Source organism: Pipistrellus kuhlii, unplaced genomic scaffold (assembly GCF_014108245.1).
Source record: "Pipistrellus kuhlii isolate mPipKuh1 unplaced genomic scaffold, mPipKuh1.p scaffold_m20_p_9, whole genome shotgun sequence".
NCBI lineage: Eukaryota > Metazoa > Chordata > Mammalia > Chiroptera > Vespertilionidae > Pipistrellus > Pipistrellus kuhlii.
In genome coordinates, this window is record NW_023425595.1 from 61,932,685 (window position 1) to 61,948,829 (window position 16,145).

Here is a 16,145-nt window from a genome sequence, read left to right on the forward strand (position 1 = left end):
ATTTTAACGTCTCTGAAATCAGAATTCATTTTACACTGGACCCCATCTGAGAGCTTTGTTGGGGGTTGATGGCATTTTTTGTTTCCTAGTGGCACATGAAACAATGGTGCATATTACATTTCATTCTGTCTTTTAAAAAATATTTATTCAACCTATTGGGGTGATGTTGGTCAGCATGAACATACAGATTTCAGGTGTTGCAAGATATGTATATTGCACTGTGTGTCCACCACCCACAGTCACATCTCCTCCTGTCACTGTATATTAGGCCTCCTTCTCTCCCCCCTCTCCTCGCCCCCCCTCCTCACCCCCCCTCCCCTCCCCTCCCCTCCCCTCCCCTCCCCCTCCCCTCCCCTTCCCTTCCCTTCCCTTCCCTCTAGCAATCACCATACTGCTGTTTGTGTTCATGCGTTCTGTCTTGAAGCCTAGGAAATACAACAATCGGTATTACAGTTGCTGACTAAGTGGCAGGTGGGCTGGGGGCGCTGGATCTTCCAGCTGCTACCCCACCCCAAGGGTCACCCACCTTTATCCTCATCCATGGTTCAGGAACAAACTCCCCTTCCTTCCTTCCTTCCTTCTCCTTCCTTCCTTCCTTCCTTCCTTCCTTCCTTCCTCCTTCCTTTTTTTTCTTTCTTTCTTTCTTTCTTTCTTTCTTTCTTTCTTTCTTTCTTTCTTTCTTTCTTTCTTTCTTCTTTCTTTCTTTCTTTCTTTCTTTCTTCTTTCTTTCTTTTCCCTTACTCCCTCCCAAGGGAAAATAAACCTTATTGTTTCTTTTCATCTTTTTGCTTTGTTTGATTTTTAAAGTTAACATTCCTTTAGGTTTACTTGTGCTGGTCACACATATTGCCACTTTCCTTAATCCTCACAACAATAATTGCTCTCTCCATTTTATAGATGAGAAAATTGAGGCCCAGGAAAGCCAAGTAATCTGGCCAAGACGCCAGAGCTCACAAAGGTAGAGCTGGGATTTGAACCAGGTGTTTGGTCGTCAGCCCCTATGCTAACCCAGTGCCTCTCATGCTAGGGCACCTTGCTGGTGGGGGTGGATTTGCCGAGGTTTGAATGCCTGCTCAGTGTGATCCAGTGTGAGAGCCAGCCAGGCGGCTTTGCTTGTGAGAAATGTGAAATGTCAGCGGCAGGTGGGGAGGGTGCTGAGGACACGGGAGGGACTGGGGCTGGAAGACAAGCCTGTACCAAGATGGTAATAGGGTCTACAGGCATGTAGGCATTTTCCATTCTTTCTTTTTTTAATTTTTTTTTTTTTTTTTAGGGTAAAACCAGCATTACAATGTTACAACCATTTTTAAAAATATATTTTATTGATTTTTTTTTACAGAGAGGAAGGAAGAGGGATAGGGAGTAAGAAACATTGATGAGAGAGAAGCATAGATCAGCTGTCTCCTGCACACCCCCTACTGGGGATGTACATGCCCTTGACAGGAATTAAACCTGGGACCCTTCAGTCCCCAGTTCGACGCCCTATCCACTGAGCCAAACCTGCTGGGCCCCATTCTTTCTATAATGTGAGTATATTACATTTGTGTCAGCAAAAAGGAACCAGAACAATTGAGAACAGATAGTAAATTAGAAAATTTACTGCCACAGTGAACCATTTTCCAGCCTCAGGGGAGGGGACTTCCCTTTGTCCCGCAGCATCAGCAGCAGACAGTGGAATGTGTGCTCCCCAGCCCCCCTCACTGACGATGCTCATATTTGCCATCTAAGCTGTACCCAAAATTTGAAGTCCCAGCTTAAGTGTACCCGCTCCGGGAAGCTTCTCGTGAACACCCCAGCCGTGCCCATGTGCACATCCTCTCGGATTTCTGGACGGCCGTGGGTGCTGGTGTGCACTCATGTTAGCTCATCCATGTTAGCTCATCTCCCCCCACACTGACCCCGCCTCCCTCCGGGGCAGCTAATGCACTCCTTCCCCACACTGGGAGTGTGGTCGGTGGACAGTGCGCGGCCAGGCCCACCTTCTTGGTGATTGAAGAGATGCTTGTCTCAAACCCTTTCCCTGGGACAGCGCACACTGATGAGAGGAGACAGAGGCCTGACCCTGTGGCCCTAACTTCCCAAGGCTCCTTGAGGGGGACACCTGAGGCCGCTGCTGTGGCTGCAGCGCAGCCCCGCCTCTCTGTCCAGTCCTGCTTCCTCACTTCCAGGCAAGTCTCCTAGGCATAGAGGTGGGCAGACCCTCCTCCCAGGTTAGAGATGGGGTCCCCCTGGCTGCAGTGGTTGCTGCGCCTCCGCCCTGACTTGGACCCGGTACCGTGTTCATCCTGATGGCATGAGTGATTTCCACAGCACCTGGAACTCATGGTGCTTGGTGCGGGATGCCTTGAAATGCTCGTAAATTTAATTCCATTGTGTGAAATAGGAACACTTTTGTTAGCAGGAAAGCCAGCTCTATTATGTGTGCATTATGTTTCAGTCACAACCGAAACCCAGGCTGTCAAGCTCATCAGCCCTCCGACTGCCTCTGAGCCGCTGCTCCCATTCCTCAGGGACAGCGCCGCCAGCGCCCAGACCCCATGGGGAGATTCAGCGTTATCCTCGACGGCTCCCTCCCTGCCTGCTCCCAGGGCCCTCACCCACATCCACCCTGTGACCAAATGCCATGACTCTGCCTCCAGGTTAGCTCCTGATGCTGAACACGTCTCTGCAGGCTTATCCCCGTCCCCACTTTCACCTGAACCAGCACCTCTCTCACCTGTGTTATAGCCACACCTCACTCCCGCCACGCTCTCCTCCACTGCAGCAGCCCTGACCACTAGTGTACCAGGGAGCCCTCTGCGCCGGGCCTTTTAGGAGCTCCCACGCTGACGAGGCCAGGTCTGGCTCATGAATGGCCCTCCAGTGTAATTTCCCCCAGTGTCACTGTCATACCTTACACTTGTAGCCAACAGAATTATCCGCCAGTTGGCACTGTGTTCTCTCTGGCTGGGATATCCCCCCACCCAGTTGCCTGGCTAACTCCTCCTTCTACTTCATCTCAGATGACGCTTCTTTCAGGTCCTCTTTCCCCCTGGGGTGCAGGGCACCCATTCCCAAGTGCACATGTGCAGACCTCATCATTTCTTTTTTTATTTTTAAATATATATTTTATTGATTTTTACAGAGAGGAATGGAGAGGGATAGAGAGTTAGAAACATCGATGAGAGAGAAATATCGATCAGCTGCCTTCTGCACACCTTCTACTGGAGATGAGCCTGCAACTGAGGTACATGCCCTTGACCGGAATCGAATCTGTGACCTTCTCAGTCCAAAGGCGGACATTCTAGCCACTGAGCCAAACCGGTTAGGGCCTCATCATTTCTTGGTGGGGTTCCTGCAACAGCCTCCCAGCTGGTGTCCTGCCACATTACTTGGCCCACCCTCTCATTCTCTACACAGCAGTTCCCGCTGCCATTAGGCTCAAGTCTAAACCCCTTTAAAGCCCCTATAGTATGGCCTTAAGACTCTCTGTGATCCTGTATGATCTTACCTATTACAATCTCCCCACTTTATTTATTTTTATTTTTTTAATACGTTTTATTGATTTTTTACAGAGAAGAAGGGAGAGGGGGAGAGAGTTAGAAACATCATCAGCTGTTTCATGCACACTCCCTACTGGGTATTTATCTTCAACCAAGGTACATGCCCTTGACCAGAATCGAACCTGGAGCCCTTCAGGTTGATACTCTATCCACTGAGCCAAACCTGTTAGGACCCAACCTCCCCACTTTACCTCGTTCCAAGTCCCTCCATGCTTCAGCTAGTCCCAATCTCTTTCTGGGCCTCCACCCTGACACCTGCTCTCTTGCTCTGTCCTCTGACTCCTATGTCTAGGTCCTCCCCTGACTCCCAACTCTTTACCTGGCTAATTCCTACACACCTTCAGGAGTTTGTTGAACATGACTTCCTCTGGAAAGCCTTTGCTAAATCTCTAAACTAGGCTAGGTGTCTCTCCCCCATTCTATTTCCTAGAGCTGACCACTCACAGATTTAATTGCTTGATTCATTGGCCATTGTTTCTTTTAGACTGTGAGTTGGAGAGCCATGTATATTTTGCTCCTGCCTGTTTCTAGCACTATGTAGAGCAATGCTCCCTAAATATTTACAGAAGTAAGAATGAAGGAATGTATATTTCTATTCCTAACTTTAGAAGCTGGGACTCCTCACTAACTTGCCTTAGGTGTGTGCTGTACGGGATGCGCTTTAATGTGCTTGTTGAATAAATGAATAATGAGTGGTCAGCTCTTCTCAAGCTTATTTATGTTATTATACTTCTTCAAAAATTATACTGACTCAATTATTTTACCATCTGCAAGAACTTGCCAGCAGAGTAGTGGCAGCAGGCTGCCATGTATTAAGAAAATTGTTGGATACAACACTTAACATTCTGAGGCTGGAGGATTCTCTATTAACTTCTAGTGGTTGGTTTTAGCTCCAGAGTCCTCCCTGGGAGGCAGCCTGCTTTGGGAGGGCCTCCAGCTCACTCCCTGTGTCCGTTTCTCCCAGCCAGAGCCTGGCCACCCGGTGGCCCTGCTGCCCCGATGGATCCACTGAACCTGTCCTGGTACGATGACGACCTGGAGAGCCAGAACTGGAGCCGGCCCTTCAATGGGTCTGCGGGGAAGGCCGACAAGCCCCCCTACAACTACTATGCCATGCTGCTCACCCTGCTCATCTTCATCATCGTCTTTGGCAACGTACTGGTGTGCATGGCCGTGTCCCGCGAGAAGGCGCTGCAGACCACCACCAACTACCTGATCGTCAGCCTCGCCGTCGCCGACCTCCTCGTGGCCACGCTCGTCATGCCCTGGGTTGTTTACCTGGAGGTAGGTCTGGGCCCTGCCTCACTCAGCACCTTCTCCAGAGAACACCTCACTGCTTTCTACCCACAAGTTGCCTGGTGCTTTCTCAGATTGTCTCCTCTCCACTCTGGCCTCAGTTTTTCTCTCATGAAATGGGTAGATTGTCTTCCTAAACATCCCAATTATCAGTTACACAATCCTTACTCAATGCCAGACCTTGTGTTAGGTCCTTTATACACAGCATTTTCGAAGAGTGTCCTCACTGCAGCCCTGAGAGACCAATGTATTATCGCCATTTCACAGAAGTCAGGTGGCCTCTTGGCGGGCCCAGCCAGCACTCTGTCTGGCCCCCAGGATGTTCATCGGGGCTGCTGGAAATGGGAGTCACTGACGAGAGCCCACAAGGGTGGACATGTTTCTGATTCCAGGCCTGAATGCTCCATTTCTCTTTCCTTCTTCAAACGTAGGGGCTGCTGCTCTCCTCCTCCCTTCCGTCTCCCCCAAGTTTGAGGCCTCTGGGAACTGGCTGCAGCCCCTTCCTCAGGGGGCACCAGTCACCACTGCTCAGCCAGGACAGAGCCCAGCTCTGGGCCTCAGCACAGTGAGCGGGCAGCCGGCTGTGGTCCAGGCACCGTCAGGCATGTTCAGACCCAGGCTCAGCAGTGAACACTCATGCTGGCCCTGGGAGCCGATGCTGCTCTCTCACTGAGAGAGGAAACAGAAGCTTTGAGAAGGTGCCTGTCTTCACCCAGATCACACAGCACAGGGAGAAGCGCTGTAAGAAGTCCCTAAGGGGATTCACCTCCCGGTGGATGCTTTTCCAAGTTGGCGGGCAGATGGAAGGGCCTGGGGGCTGTGAGTAGGCACAATCTGGGTCCCACCCCTTTCCCACCAGGGGTTCTGGGTGGAGTCTGGGTGCATAGGCATCTGGCTAGGCGGTCAGGAAAGAACCAGTGCTGGCCATTACCATGGCGGAGCTGTTTCCTTCAGGCCCTGGGCTAGAGAGGAGTTATGTGGGCCAGGGGGCAAGCCCTTCTTTCCAGAAAACATGAGCCCTCAGCAGGTTTGAGGGAGAAGAGGCCATCAGTAGAAGCAGCTGAGAGGGTTAGGGAGGGAGGAGGCCGGCCAAAGTGCACTCCTCTCGCAGGGCTCGCTGTGCTTCCTGTGGCTACAACACTATCACTTCCGAGGGGAGGCAGGGGGGAACTCCTCAGCACAGTCTAACCAGGCTGGAGCTTCCTAGGGTGCCCGAGGGAGCGCTAAGGATGAGCCAAAAGGAAACACACGAAAGAAAACAACACAGGAAGAGAGAGGTGCCCCAGACCAAGGCTCATTCCACCGTGACCCCAGTGTATGAGGCCCCCGACTCTGCTCATTGGTGTCTGTCGGGGGTCCTGTCCTCCCCCACCCCAGGAGCCTCCTTACTTCACAGGCCTGTCCCCTCCTGCTAGCGCTCAGGAGAGGCCCTGCCTCAGACCACCAGGGAAAACGACCGCTCCGTGTGTCCGTCTTCTTGCCCACAGAGCGGCGATAACAGTAGTAACTACCACATAGCGTTGTATGAGAATCGGATGCACTAAAATAGAAAAGGTGCTTATCATGGAAGCGGCACGTAATAAGGTGTGTATGAGTCAGCCGTGCCCATCGGTATTCAAATGAAATGGCCATAGATAATCAGCTCCTCCCCAGACAGGGGACCCTCCCGTGCCAGGCAAGAGGCACCCTCTTCCCAGAGTGAGGTGTGCTCTGCCCGGGGCTATGGGTGTGCGTTCTGGGGCTTCAGACCCACCACCCCACCACACTCTAGGGGAGGTCCGAATCTCCACATGGGCTGTATGGGCTCCTAGCGATCTCTGAGTCTCTGAACAGATAGGTTAGACATGCCTGTTCGCCTAACACTGCTTACAGGGAAAGCGCGGTGTTCTGGGGGCAGGTTGGAGAATGGCATCTCACAGTCTCCCCCAAAACAAGCGCTGGACAGGGAGCCCTGCTCACAGGACGTGGTCTCAGCTACTTAGTCCCCCCCTTGAAAGTGTCCCAAGTAAAGTCTCTCTCTCTCCCAACCCTCTGTCCAAGGATTCTTGCAGCCACGTACTGCACCCTCTGTGGTCTGGAACTTTCCATCTTGCCCCCTTCACAGCGGTGACAAACACCTCCAGTGGCCTGTCGTGTCAGCATGTGTCTGATGTGGAACTGTCTGTGCCTTGTCTCTTCCGCTCGGCACACGGAAAGCCCCCTGGGGTTGGAGTGGGCGGACTAGGCTCCATCCCCGATGCGGCCACTTTCCCCCGGAGGGTTCCCGAGGGAAAGGAGCGGCTGTCTGCTCAGTCCCCTGGCCTCAGCCTCTTGAGGGGGCTCCCTGTGCATGGTCCAGGCAGGAAGGTGACACTGAGAAGGGAGCAGACTCAGATCACAGGGCTGGTTAGCCACTCACTCAACACGCATGAGCAGTCTGGTGGATATGACAAATAAAGCTGTCCCCACCGGAGACCCGGGAATGCTGCAGGGGCCTAATACTTGGTGTGTGGGAACAAGGAGGTGGTGCAGGAGGAAGGGATGCTGTCAGAGAGTCATCCAGGGGAGGGAGCGGGGCCTGCACCCCAGGCTTTGAAGTGTGGCAGCCATATCATGAGCTAGCGCATGGGAAGATAAGACATCCCCTGAAAATAAGACCTAGCGCAACTTTGGGAGAAAAAATTAATATAAAACACTGTCTTATTTTCCGGGAAACAGGATAGTAGGTGCTTACTGGGCCCCTGCCCTGCGCCGCACACCATTGTGGGGCCTGAAGGAGCCACCTGGTCCCCCAGACACATGGGCCAGAGCAGGACCAGATGCTGCCCTGGGCAAGTCACTCCCCTTTCCTGAGACTTGGTTTCCTTGTTGGTAAAATGGGGGTCGCAGGTGATCACACAAATGTTTTGCAGATAAAGAATTGAAGCATTCAGTGTCGGCTGGTCATCTTTCTTCTAGCTTAGTTCTTGGCACAAAGTAGCTTTCCATGTCTAGAAGAGGGGCTGGGACCAAGGGCCTTGGACATCATGGGCATGATCCCTTTGTTGCCCCTCTTCCTGCCCAGATCCCAGGCAGAGACCACGGGCCCCCCAGCTACCGTCTACGCCGTGGCTGGCCTCCCCCCGGAGAGCCGAGCTACCGAGCCCGAGCTACTCTCCCTCTTCTGTCACCATCATGCTGCTTTGTCCCCAGGTGGTGGGCGAGTGGAGATTCAGCAGGATTCACTGTGACATCTTTGTCACTCTGGACGTCATGATGTGCACAGCAAGCATCCTGAACCTGTGTGCCATCAGCATCGACAGGTGAGCCCAGGCCTTCCACCTTTTAGGCTGCCCCATCTCGCCTGCAGTCAGGCTCTGTCTATGATGCCATGTGGCTGGCTTTGTGCCTGTGAGTCAGTGTGTCTGTGTGCATGTGTGCCTATGTGTATATGTGTATGTGTACACACAAGCACATATGTGTAGGTGCATGCGTGTCTGGCTAGGGAAGTACATCTTACCGACAGTGATGCTGCTAAGACCATCCGGACTGGTACATGGGAGAAAGCAGTTGATTCTGCCTGGAGCCCCAGTTCTATCACTTTCTACTAGGTGACCTATGGCAGATTATGGAGGTTCTAGAACCATAGTTTCATTGTCCAGACACAAGGATGACAACACCTACCCAGGAGGTGTGGTGTCTGTTATGCATTTATGTCCAGCACAGGGCACATGCCCCAGGAGCCCAGGCTGTGCTCACCTTGCTGAGCTGTGACCATGAAGTCTTTCACTGATTCGTACACACAGGCCATGTGGGCTCCCAGGGGCCCCGGCCCAACTCCCTTTGTAGGATTATTGGAGGATAAAATGAGCTAATTCCTGTACATACATGATTCCTGTTGTTATTGTTTCTGTTGAATGGGCTTAACCTTATTCTAGGGTTCTGCCTACCAGTCCATCAACAAATACTTCCACCTCCAGTGGGCTCAGCACAGGTGGACTAAGTGGGGTCTCGAAGGCACAAAGAGCCAGACCATAAGATCCAAGTGGAGGGACTGGGGTGAAAGGTGGCCCAGGATGAATGGTAGCCAGTTAGTCATCAAGCAGTCAATTGGGCAGCAACATTGTCCTCACTGTCTGAACTGGGGACAGGAAAGAGGGTTGATTTTAGGCAAATCGGTGGGCATCATGGAGGAGGACCAGCTGTCAATCCCTAAAGAGTGGGTGTCTCTGGTTGTGCGTGTTGTGGAGTGAGGGCCTCCTTTCCCCGGTTGCCTTGCAGGTACACGGCTGTGGCCATGCCCATGCTCTACAACACACGCTACAGCTCCAAGCGCCGAGTCACCGTCATGATTGCCATCGTCTGGGTCCTGTCCTTCACCATCTCCTGTCCGCTGCTCTTTGGACTCAACAACCCAGGTGAGCCATGCCTCTGCCTGCCGAGGGCTCAGCTGGCCTCCGTGAGGATCTTGTGGGAGCTGAGTCCCCAGCACAGATGTGGTGGAGACCCCTGGGGGCCCGATTGCCACCCTGGGCCAAGCCTGACTCCATGAGGTACCTGGTTGGGCCAGAAAGGAGTAATGAATGATCTGGGGCAGCACGGAGTTGGGAGAGAGGTGGGCATAATGATTCAGGAGGATGCCTGGCCATTTTCAACTTTGTTTATTAGACGTAATCAGGCCTGATAGCCTCACAAATGGCATGTGTGTTCTTGTTGCGTGTGTGTGCGCACACGTGGGAGGCTACTGGGCCTCATCACCCCTGGCAATGGTGTTTGTGTAGGGAGGCTGCAGCCCCAGGGCCAGCTGAGCTCAGGCCAGGCCTAGGCCACCGGGGCAGAAAAGGTAGAAACAAGCGGGAGGCTGGCACACCATGGCCTGCCCTTCGCGAGGCAGCCGGAGCATCTCAGGCAGAAGAGGCACCGTGCCTGCCTGCTGGTGTGGCCTCTAGCTCACTCCCATCAGGGAGGCCAGAGCAATGAGGGGTGCCTGTGCAGGGCACTGCAGGACAATAGTGCGCAATGAAGCCGTGAGACGTTGGTACAGATCTTATTCTTGTCGGAATTGCAAGAAGCAGGAATAGGCCTCCATATGCTCGGATTAACCTGGAGAGGCCCTGAGATAGCGGACAGACATCTACTAGACCTGGAGGGAGCGTGGGAACAGAAGTGCATTCAGCAAACAGAACCCAGTTACCTTGCCCCTAAAATTGAAAGGTCCCAGGCCTCCCCCCAGCATTCAGGAAAGGCTAAAATAATAGCTTTCTCTCTTAAAATAAATTTCTTTGGGGCATTTTTTTCCCAAGCATCCTGGCTCCACTTGTGCGCTCAAAGGTGGCAGAACTAATGCCGATGTAGTAAGGGAATATTAATGGAAAAACTTGGAAGGGTCGATCACAGCTTAGCTTTTTGTTCACGGTTGTGTTTTTAATGCTCTGATTTAGGCTACGCATTTGCTTGCATCTGGCCCTTTCAGGCCACCATGGAAGTCTAGTCCCTGCACCTGTGCCCTGCCCCTTTGGTGGAGGGGCCATGCTCTGGCCCCTGGGCCTGCTGACCCACCCTCCTGGGGCTCTCCCTCCTCCAGAACAGAGAGAGTGTATCATCGCCAACCCCGCCTTCGTGGTCTACTCCTCCGTCGTCTCCTTCTACGTGCCCTTCATTGTCACCCTGCTGGTCTACATCAAGATCTACATAGTCCTCCGGAGGCGCCGGAAGCGGGTCAACACTAAGCGCAGCAGCCGGGCTTTCAGGGCCACCCTGAAGGCCCCACTCAAGGTCCCAAGATCCCCCTTCCCTCCAAAGTCCCCACTTAACCATCACTGAGGTGGGTCATCTAGTGCTCAGCGTGGACCTGGGACACTGCAGCAGGAGGGAGTCCAGGATGGGGAGCTCTGAGCAGGCTTGGACCTCAAAGGCTTGGACCTCAGTGGAGGGACTTAGACCTCCAGGAGTAGGAGGTGGGAGGGTGGAAGGGATGGCCTGGAAAAGTCTTTGCTTGGAGATCCTTGTGTGGACACGGCAGCCCTTGGCACCCTCCTGGGCTCCTCTCCTCCTCTTTTCTTCACTTCTCCTTTTCTCACTCTGAGCCCTCTGCCTCCCTTTCCCTCCCGCTGATATCTCCATCCCATCTCCTTACTTCCCACACTCTCCGACCTCCTTTCTATGCACAACTCCTCCTTCCTCCCCTGCTGTTGCCTACTTCTCTATTCTGTCCCACTTTAACCACCTTTCTCCAATTTTCTTTGTGAATTCTCTCTGCTCAGCCCTCCCTGAGGAAGACATTATGTGGGCATGGAAGGAACAAGAGCTTTGGGGTTAGACATATTAGGTTCAAGTCCTGGCGCTGCCACTTTCACTGAGTGACCTTGGGCAACTTGCTTAACTTCTCTGAGCCTCAGTTTCCTCATCTGTTAAATGGAAATCATAATACTGACCTCCCAAGGATGGCTTGAAGATTCAGTGTGAGAGAGATGTGAGCCTGCCTCGCGTGCCACCAGGCCCTTGGAGGTGCTCCGTAAAAGGCAGGGCTTGTTTGTCCCTTGTCCTGACCACCTCTTGCCTCCTGACCTTGATTGTTTCTTCAGGCCCCTAGCTTTCTGTTCCCTGCCCTCCTCTGAGCCCCTGTGCCCAGCCCGACTACCCTGCACTGGGTCTCTGTGCCCGCCCTCCTCCCCGTGATGACCCAGTATGCTGGCTCACTCCACAGGGCAGCTGCACTCACCCCGAGGACATCAAACTCTGCACCGTTATCATGAAGTCTAATGGCAGCTTCCCTGTGAGCAGGCGAAGAGTGGTAAGTGCTTAGGCCAGGGACCCAGAGCCAGGGAAACCCACCTGCCGTGATTCTCAGAGACCTTCCCCAACTGCTCAAGGGGATAAGCACCTCCTTGGATCTTAAGAAAGGAGGCTCGACTCACCACACACACCTCACTACAGGCATGAGCAGGGCAGCTCTCAAGTCTGCAAGGTCCAGAGAGGTCCTCCTAACACAAGAAAATGTTTGGGAGAAAGGACTTGGCCATAATAACAAGATGAAAACAATAAGAAAGGCTATTCCCATTCATTGAACACCTACCATGTCCCTATTGTCTCATCAAATCCTCACAGCAATCCTGGGAGGTAAGTCTTATTGATCATGCCCACCTTCATTTTACGGAAGAGGAAACGGAGGCTCCGAGAGGTTAGGTAACTCCCCAAAAGCTGGGTGGTTAGTGAGAGAGCACATAGCTGAGCCCAGACTCCTGTGACTGTGAAACCCACGCCTCCGCTGGGCTTTGCACTTGTGTGAGCTGCCCCAGGTTCTGGGGCTGGAGGCTGGGCAGGAGCTGGGGGAGGAGGGAGCCGAGCAGCTGTAGGGCTAGTGTGAATTATGGCCTCTCAGGAGAGCCCAGAGGTGCAGAGTCACAGCAAACCCTAGTGGTGGTAGCACCAGGGTCCAAGCAGCAGGTGTCTCGTTCCCCGGGGTGCTCCAGGGAACCCCCCGAGGCCACATGGGGAGTCCAGGCCAGTGTCCTCTGGAAGCAGGGCCCCCAAGTTTACCTGCACAGCAAGAGCAGGACTCAGAGGAGCCGTTTTGGAGGCAGGCGCCAAAACTGAGACTCAGGATGGGACCAAGGTAGCATCCCAGTTATACCACCTGGGCACACAGTGAGGCTGCGTTTCAGCAGTTTAGGTGGAGAACCTGAGGCTTAGAACAAGGGATCCTCAGGGAGAACCTGGGAGGTCCTCGAGCCCAGCTCAGCAGGGAGGCTGTGGGGGCCTAAGAGAAATGGAGCCATGTGAGCGCTGCTGCAGGTGCTGCGGGTGAGCCTGCAGGGAGCACAGCAGTGCCCTCTTGCAGTTTGGGCGTGAGCTCCTGTGGGCAGGCCCCAGGCATCCATCAGCAATGTATCCCCAGCCGCCAGCTCAGCACCCAGCACTGAGCGGATGCTCAGTAAGTATTGCTCAGTGAATAAAAGAGAAGTGCCTGGGTAGTAACCTCACCCCAAAAGGTTATGGGCTTACTGAGGACACATAAGGATTGCTCTGGGATAGGGGCCCAGATGACCGCACCGTCAGGGACTGCTGTGGGTCCTGGGTCCTGTACCCAGACAGCCTCTGCCTCTGAGTGATCGCAGACATCTGAAGAGGGAGGTAGGGAAGAGCTGGGAGGGGCCAGGTGGGGCCAGGTAGGCCAGGCGCGCTGGGTGGCTCCTGCTTGAGACTTGCCTGGCTTGACCCGAGCTCTCTGCCTGGTGCAGGAGGCTGCCCGCCGAGCCCAGGAGCTGGAGATGGAGATGCTCTCCAGCACCAGCCCGCCTGAGAGGACCCGGTACAGCCCCATCCCGCCAAGCCACCACCAGCTGACCCTCCCTGACGCATCCCACCACAGCCTCCACGGCACTCCCGACAGCTCCGCCAAACCCGAGAAGAATGGGCATGCCAAAGACCACCCCAAGATTGCCAAGATCTTTGAGATCCAGTCCATGCCCAATGGCAAAACTCGGACCTCGCTTAAGACCCTGAGCCGCAGGAAGCTCTCGCAGCAGAAGGAGAGGAAAGCCACCCAGATGCTCGCCATCGTGCTCGGTGAGTCAGCCCTACTGCCGGCCACACCCAGCTCTGCTCAGCCCTGGTCGGGGGAGGGACTCTCCATTACCTGCCATCCTCTTTCCAGCTAGCATTGGTGAGTCATGGGACTGGCACTTCCTTGGGTCCAGGCCAAGCCTGTGGATGCCCCCTGTTAGGTAGGTTCCATAGTTATGCTCAGCTTACAGATGGGGCAATTGAGGTTCGGAGTGGTCCTATAACGTGACCAACGAGGACCCACAATTAACCTTAGGGAGTCTGACTCAATAACGTGAAACTTGACCAGTCTGCCTTCATAACCCAGAACCTCAAAACCCCGGTTAGCCCATCAGTTGAGTAGATTACTTCTCAGGGCTGTGTGGTCATCAATGGCAGACGGTGGGGAAAGCATTTCATAAACTGTTCAACAGAGCACACAGGTGTTATTGTTACAATCTCTGTTAATATTGCTATTCCTCAGGAATTAGGAAAATCAGTCCCCCTGAGCTTAACCTAGACCCTAAGGGACCAGAGTTGTAAATAATTTAGAAAAGGGTTGTGAGAAAGCCCAATCCAAACTAGGGCGTGGCTATCAGTGGGTCCTGTCTGTCAGGGGATCCCGTAGTGCTTTCAAAGGAAGTCCCTTGGAAAACCAGATGATAAAGGTAAAAAATGTGGGCGGGACTGATGTGGATGGCTGGGAACAGGAGGGACTGATGTGCCCTGTCTTCCATGCCCACCCGGCTAGTGTGTGACACCTCCACGCCCACCGGCAGTTCTGAGATGTGCGTGGGGCAGGTGTAACTCTCCTCATTTCACAAATGAGGGCACAGGGTCACCGCAGGTCAATCATGCCTCTGGGAGCGACGGAGCAGGCTTCGAGCTGGGCACTCTGCTCCAGGCCACAGGGTCTCTGCCTGGCAGTCCTGCCCTCACAGGCACCTCTCCCTCCCAGGGGCCCCCAACATCCCAGCAAAGCATCCTGTGCACACGATGCCTTGACGCCCAGGATCCCGCCCAGAGTGGGTGGGACGGACATCGATCTGGGCTGGGGCCCGCAGCATGTAGTCCAGGTGCCATGGCGCGCGGGCCCTCCTAGCCAGCCTCTCCCTGCCCTGGGCCTCCCTGACCCCGCCTTCTTCCCCAGGCGTGTTCATCATCTGCTGGCTGCCCTTCTTCATCACACACATCCTGAACATTCACTGTGACTGCAACATCCCGCCTGTCCTGTACAGCGCCTTCACGTGGCTGGGCTACGTCAATAGCGCCGTGAACCCCATCATCTACACCACCTTTAACATCGAGTTCCGCAAGGCCTTCATGAAGCTCCTCCACTGCTGACCCGCTGCCCGCCTCCCTGCCCGGCGCCGGCTGCAGTCTCCAGGAGCCCCGGGCGGGAGGGCGTGGGGTGGACTTCCCTCTGCCTGGCAGGCCCTGTAGTGTTAGCTTGGCACCACGCCCCACGCTGTCGGAATGCCCTCGCTCTGCCAGGGTAGTGTAGAGAGCCAGGTGTGGTGCCAGCCCTTGGGTTGGACCCCGTGGCTCGGTGGCAGCTCACAGAGCTCCCCTCCCACTTCCAGACCCTTCTCCTTGGCACCAAAGACGCGGCGCCCCCCTCTGGCCTCTCTCGGGAGCTGGTGTTGCAGGGGCCGGAGTCAGGCTTGAGGCTGTGCCCTCGGTTGGGCTCAGCCTGGTCTCCACAGGTCTGTGCCGGAGAGGACAGTGAGGAGGCATGGACGCTTCAGAGCCCACAAGGCCCACACCGGGGCGCTTGCCAAGGTCCCCGCTAACCTCTTTCTGGTGAGACCCCTGTAAATACCAGACCACAGAATGAACCCCAGGGAAGCCCAAGCCAAAAATCTTCACTCTCCCGCTGGACAGGAGCCTCTGCTTCCCTAAGAGACCACCCCAAGCCCACCCTGCCACCTCCGGAGGGACTCAGGTGAACTTCTTGTAGCAAATGCGTGGCCAGCCTGGAGCTGGGGGTGAACACGGCTGTGACTATGTCTGGGGCCTGGATTGGGGTGTCTGAGGTTCTTTGGGGGCAGCCTCCTGCCATACGATGTCACAAACCCACTTTCCTTTTCCTTTGCCTCCTCTCTTTTCCCTTCCCCCTCCCTCCCACGGCCTGGGCCTCGGAGGAGCCCGGCTGAGGGAGGAGCCCTGGCCTGGCCCTGCTGAGGGGGGAAGGGACGCTGCAGTGGGGGAGCCCCAGCCCCAGGCTCTGTAACATCACTACACATGCTCCAAACAAATAAAACTTTGATAAGTCACCTGGCAGCCCTTGTGGGGACGGGCACGGTGCCAATGGGCACGGCGCCACCTTGTCCTTTGCCTCAGACGCAGCCAAGACCCCTGTCTGTGCAGGAGGGTGGAGAGGCATCCTCACACCCTCCAGGAAAGGGGAGGGGGGAGAAAGGAAGAGGCCCCAGGAAGACAGGGAGATGTGTATGCCTGTGTCTCCCTCCTCCTGCCTTCTCCTCTCAAGCCTCCTGAGAACCTCTCCGTCCTGTCACTGGGCGGCCCTGACCTAGCTGTCAACCAAGATGAAGGCAAGAACATTTCCAGAGGGAACCCCAAGCACCCTGTGGGCTCCCCTAATCACCAGAGTGACAGGGGTTGTCAGAGGGAAGCCAGGCTGTCCCCACATCTCATTCCCGGCTCTAGGGCCCAGCACCCCTGAAGGGACTGAGCCTCAGCCCTCGCCCGCCAGGGCAGAGGCTCCGTGGAGAAGGTGGCCTTCGCAGTGCCGCGGTGCTGTGTCTGCCCCTCGCCTGTCTTCCATGTCACATCAGGACCCCG

At 54.7% G+C, this 16,145-nt stretch overlaps 1 protein-coding gene across 2 annotated transcripts in view; it reads left to right on the forward strand.

Annotated features, from left to right (window-relative positions):
- DRD2 (dopamine receptor D2) overlaps window positions 1-15,713 on the forward strand; it is a 60,667-nt gene extending 44,954 nt beyond the window's left edge. The window contains exons 2-8 of one of the 2 annotated variants that reach the window (XM_036428070.2): window positions 4,507-4,826; window positions 8,010-8,119; window positions 9,078-9,214; window positions 10,381-10,571; window positions 11,503-11,589; window positions 13,037-13,364; window positions 14,491-15,713. In XM_036428070.2, coding sequence (XP_036283963.1) covers window positions 4,542-4,826; window positions 8,010-8,119; window positions 9,078-9,214; window positions 10,381-10,571; window positions 11,503-11,589; window positions 13,037-13,364; window positions 14,491-14,684 — 1,332 coding nt within the window. In that variant the 5' untranslated portion in view covers window positions 4,507-4,541 and the 3' untranslated portion in view covers window positions 14,685-15,713. The remainder of the gene's footprint in view (window positions 1-4,506; window positions 4,827-8,009; window positions 8,120-9,077; window positions 9,215-10,380; window positions 10,572-11,502; window positions 11,590-13,036; window positions 13,365-14,490) is intronic. The other variant, XM_036428071.2, reaches the window with a different exon arrangement.
- The last annotated feature ends 432 nt before the right edge of the window (window positions 15,714-16,145 follow it).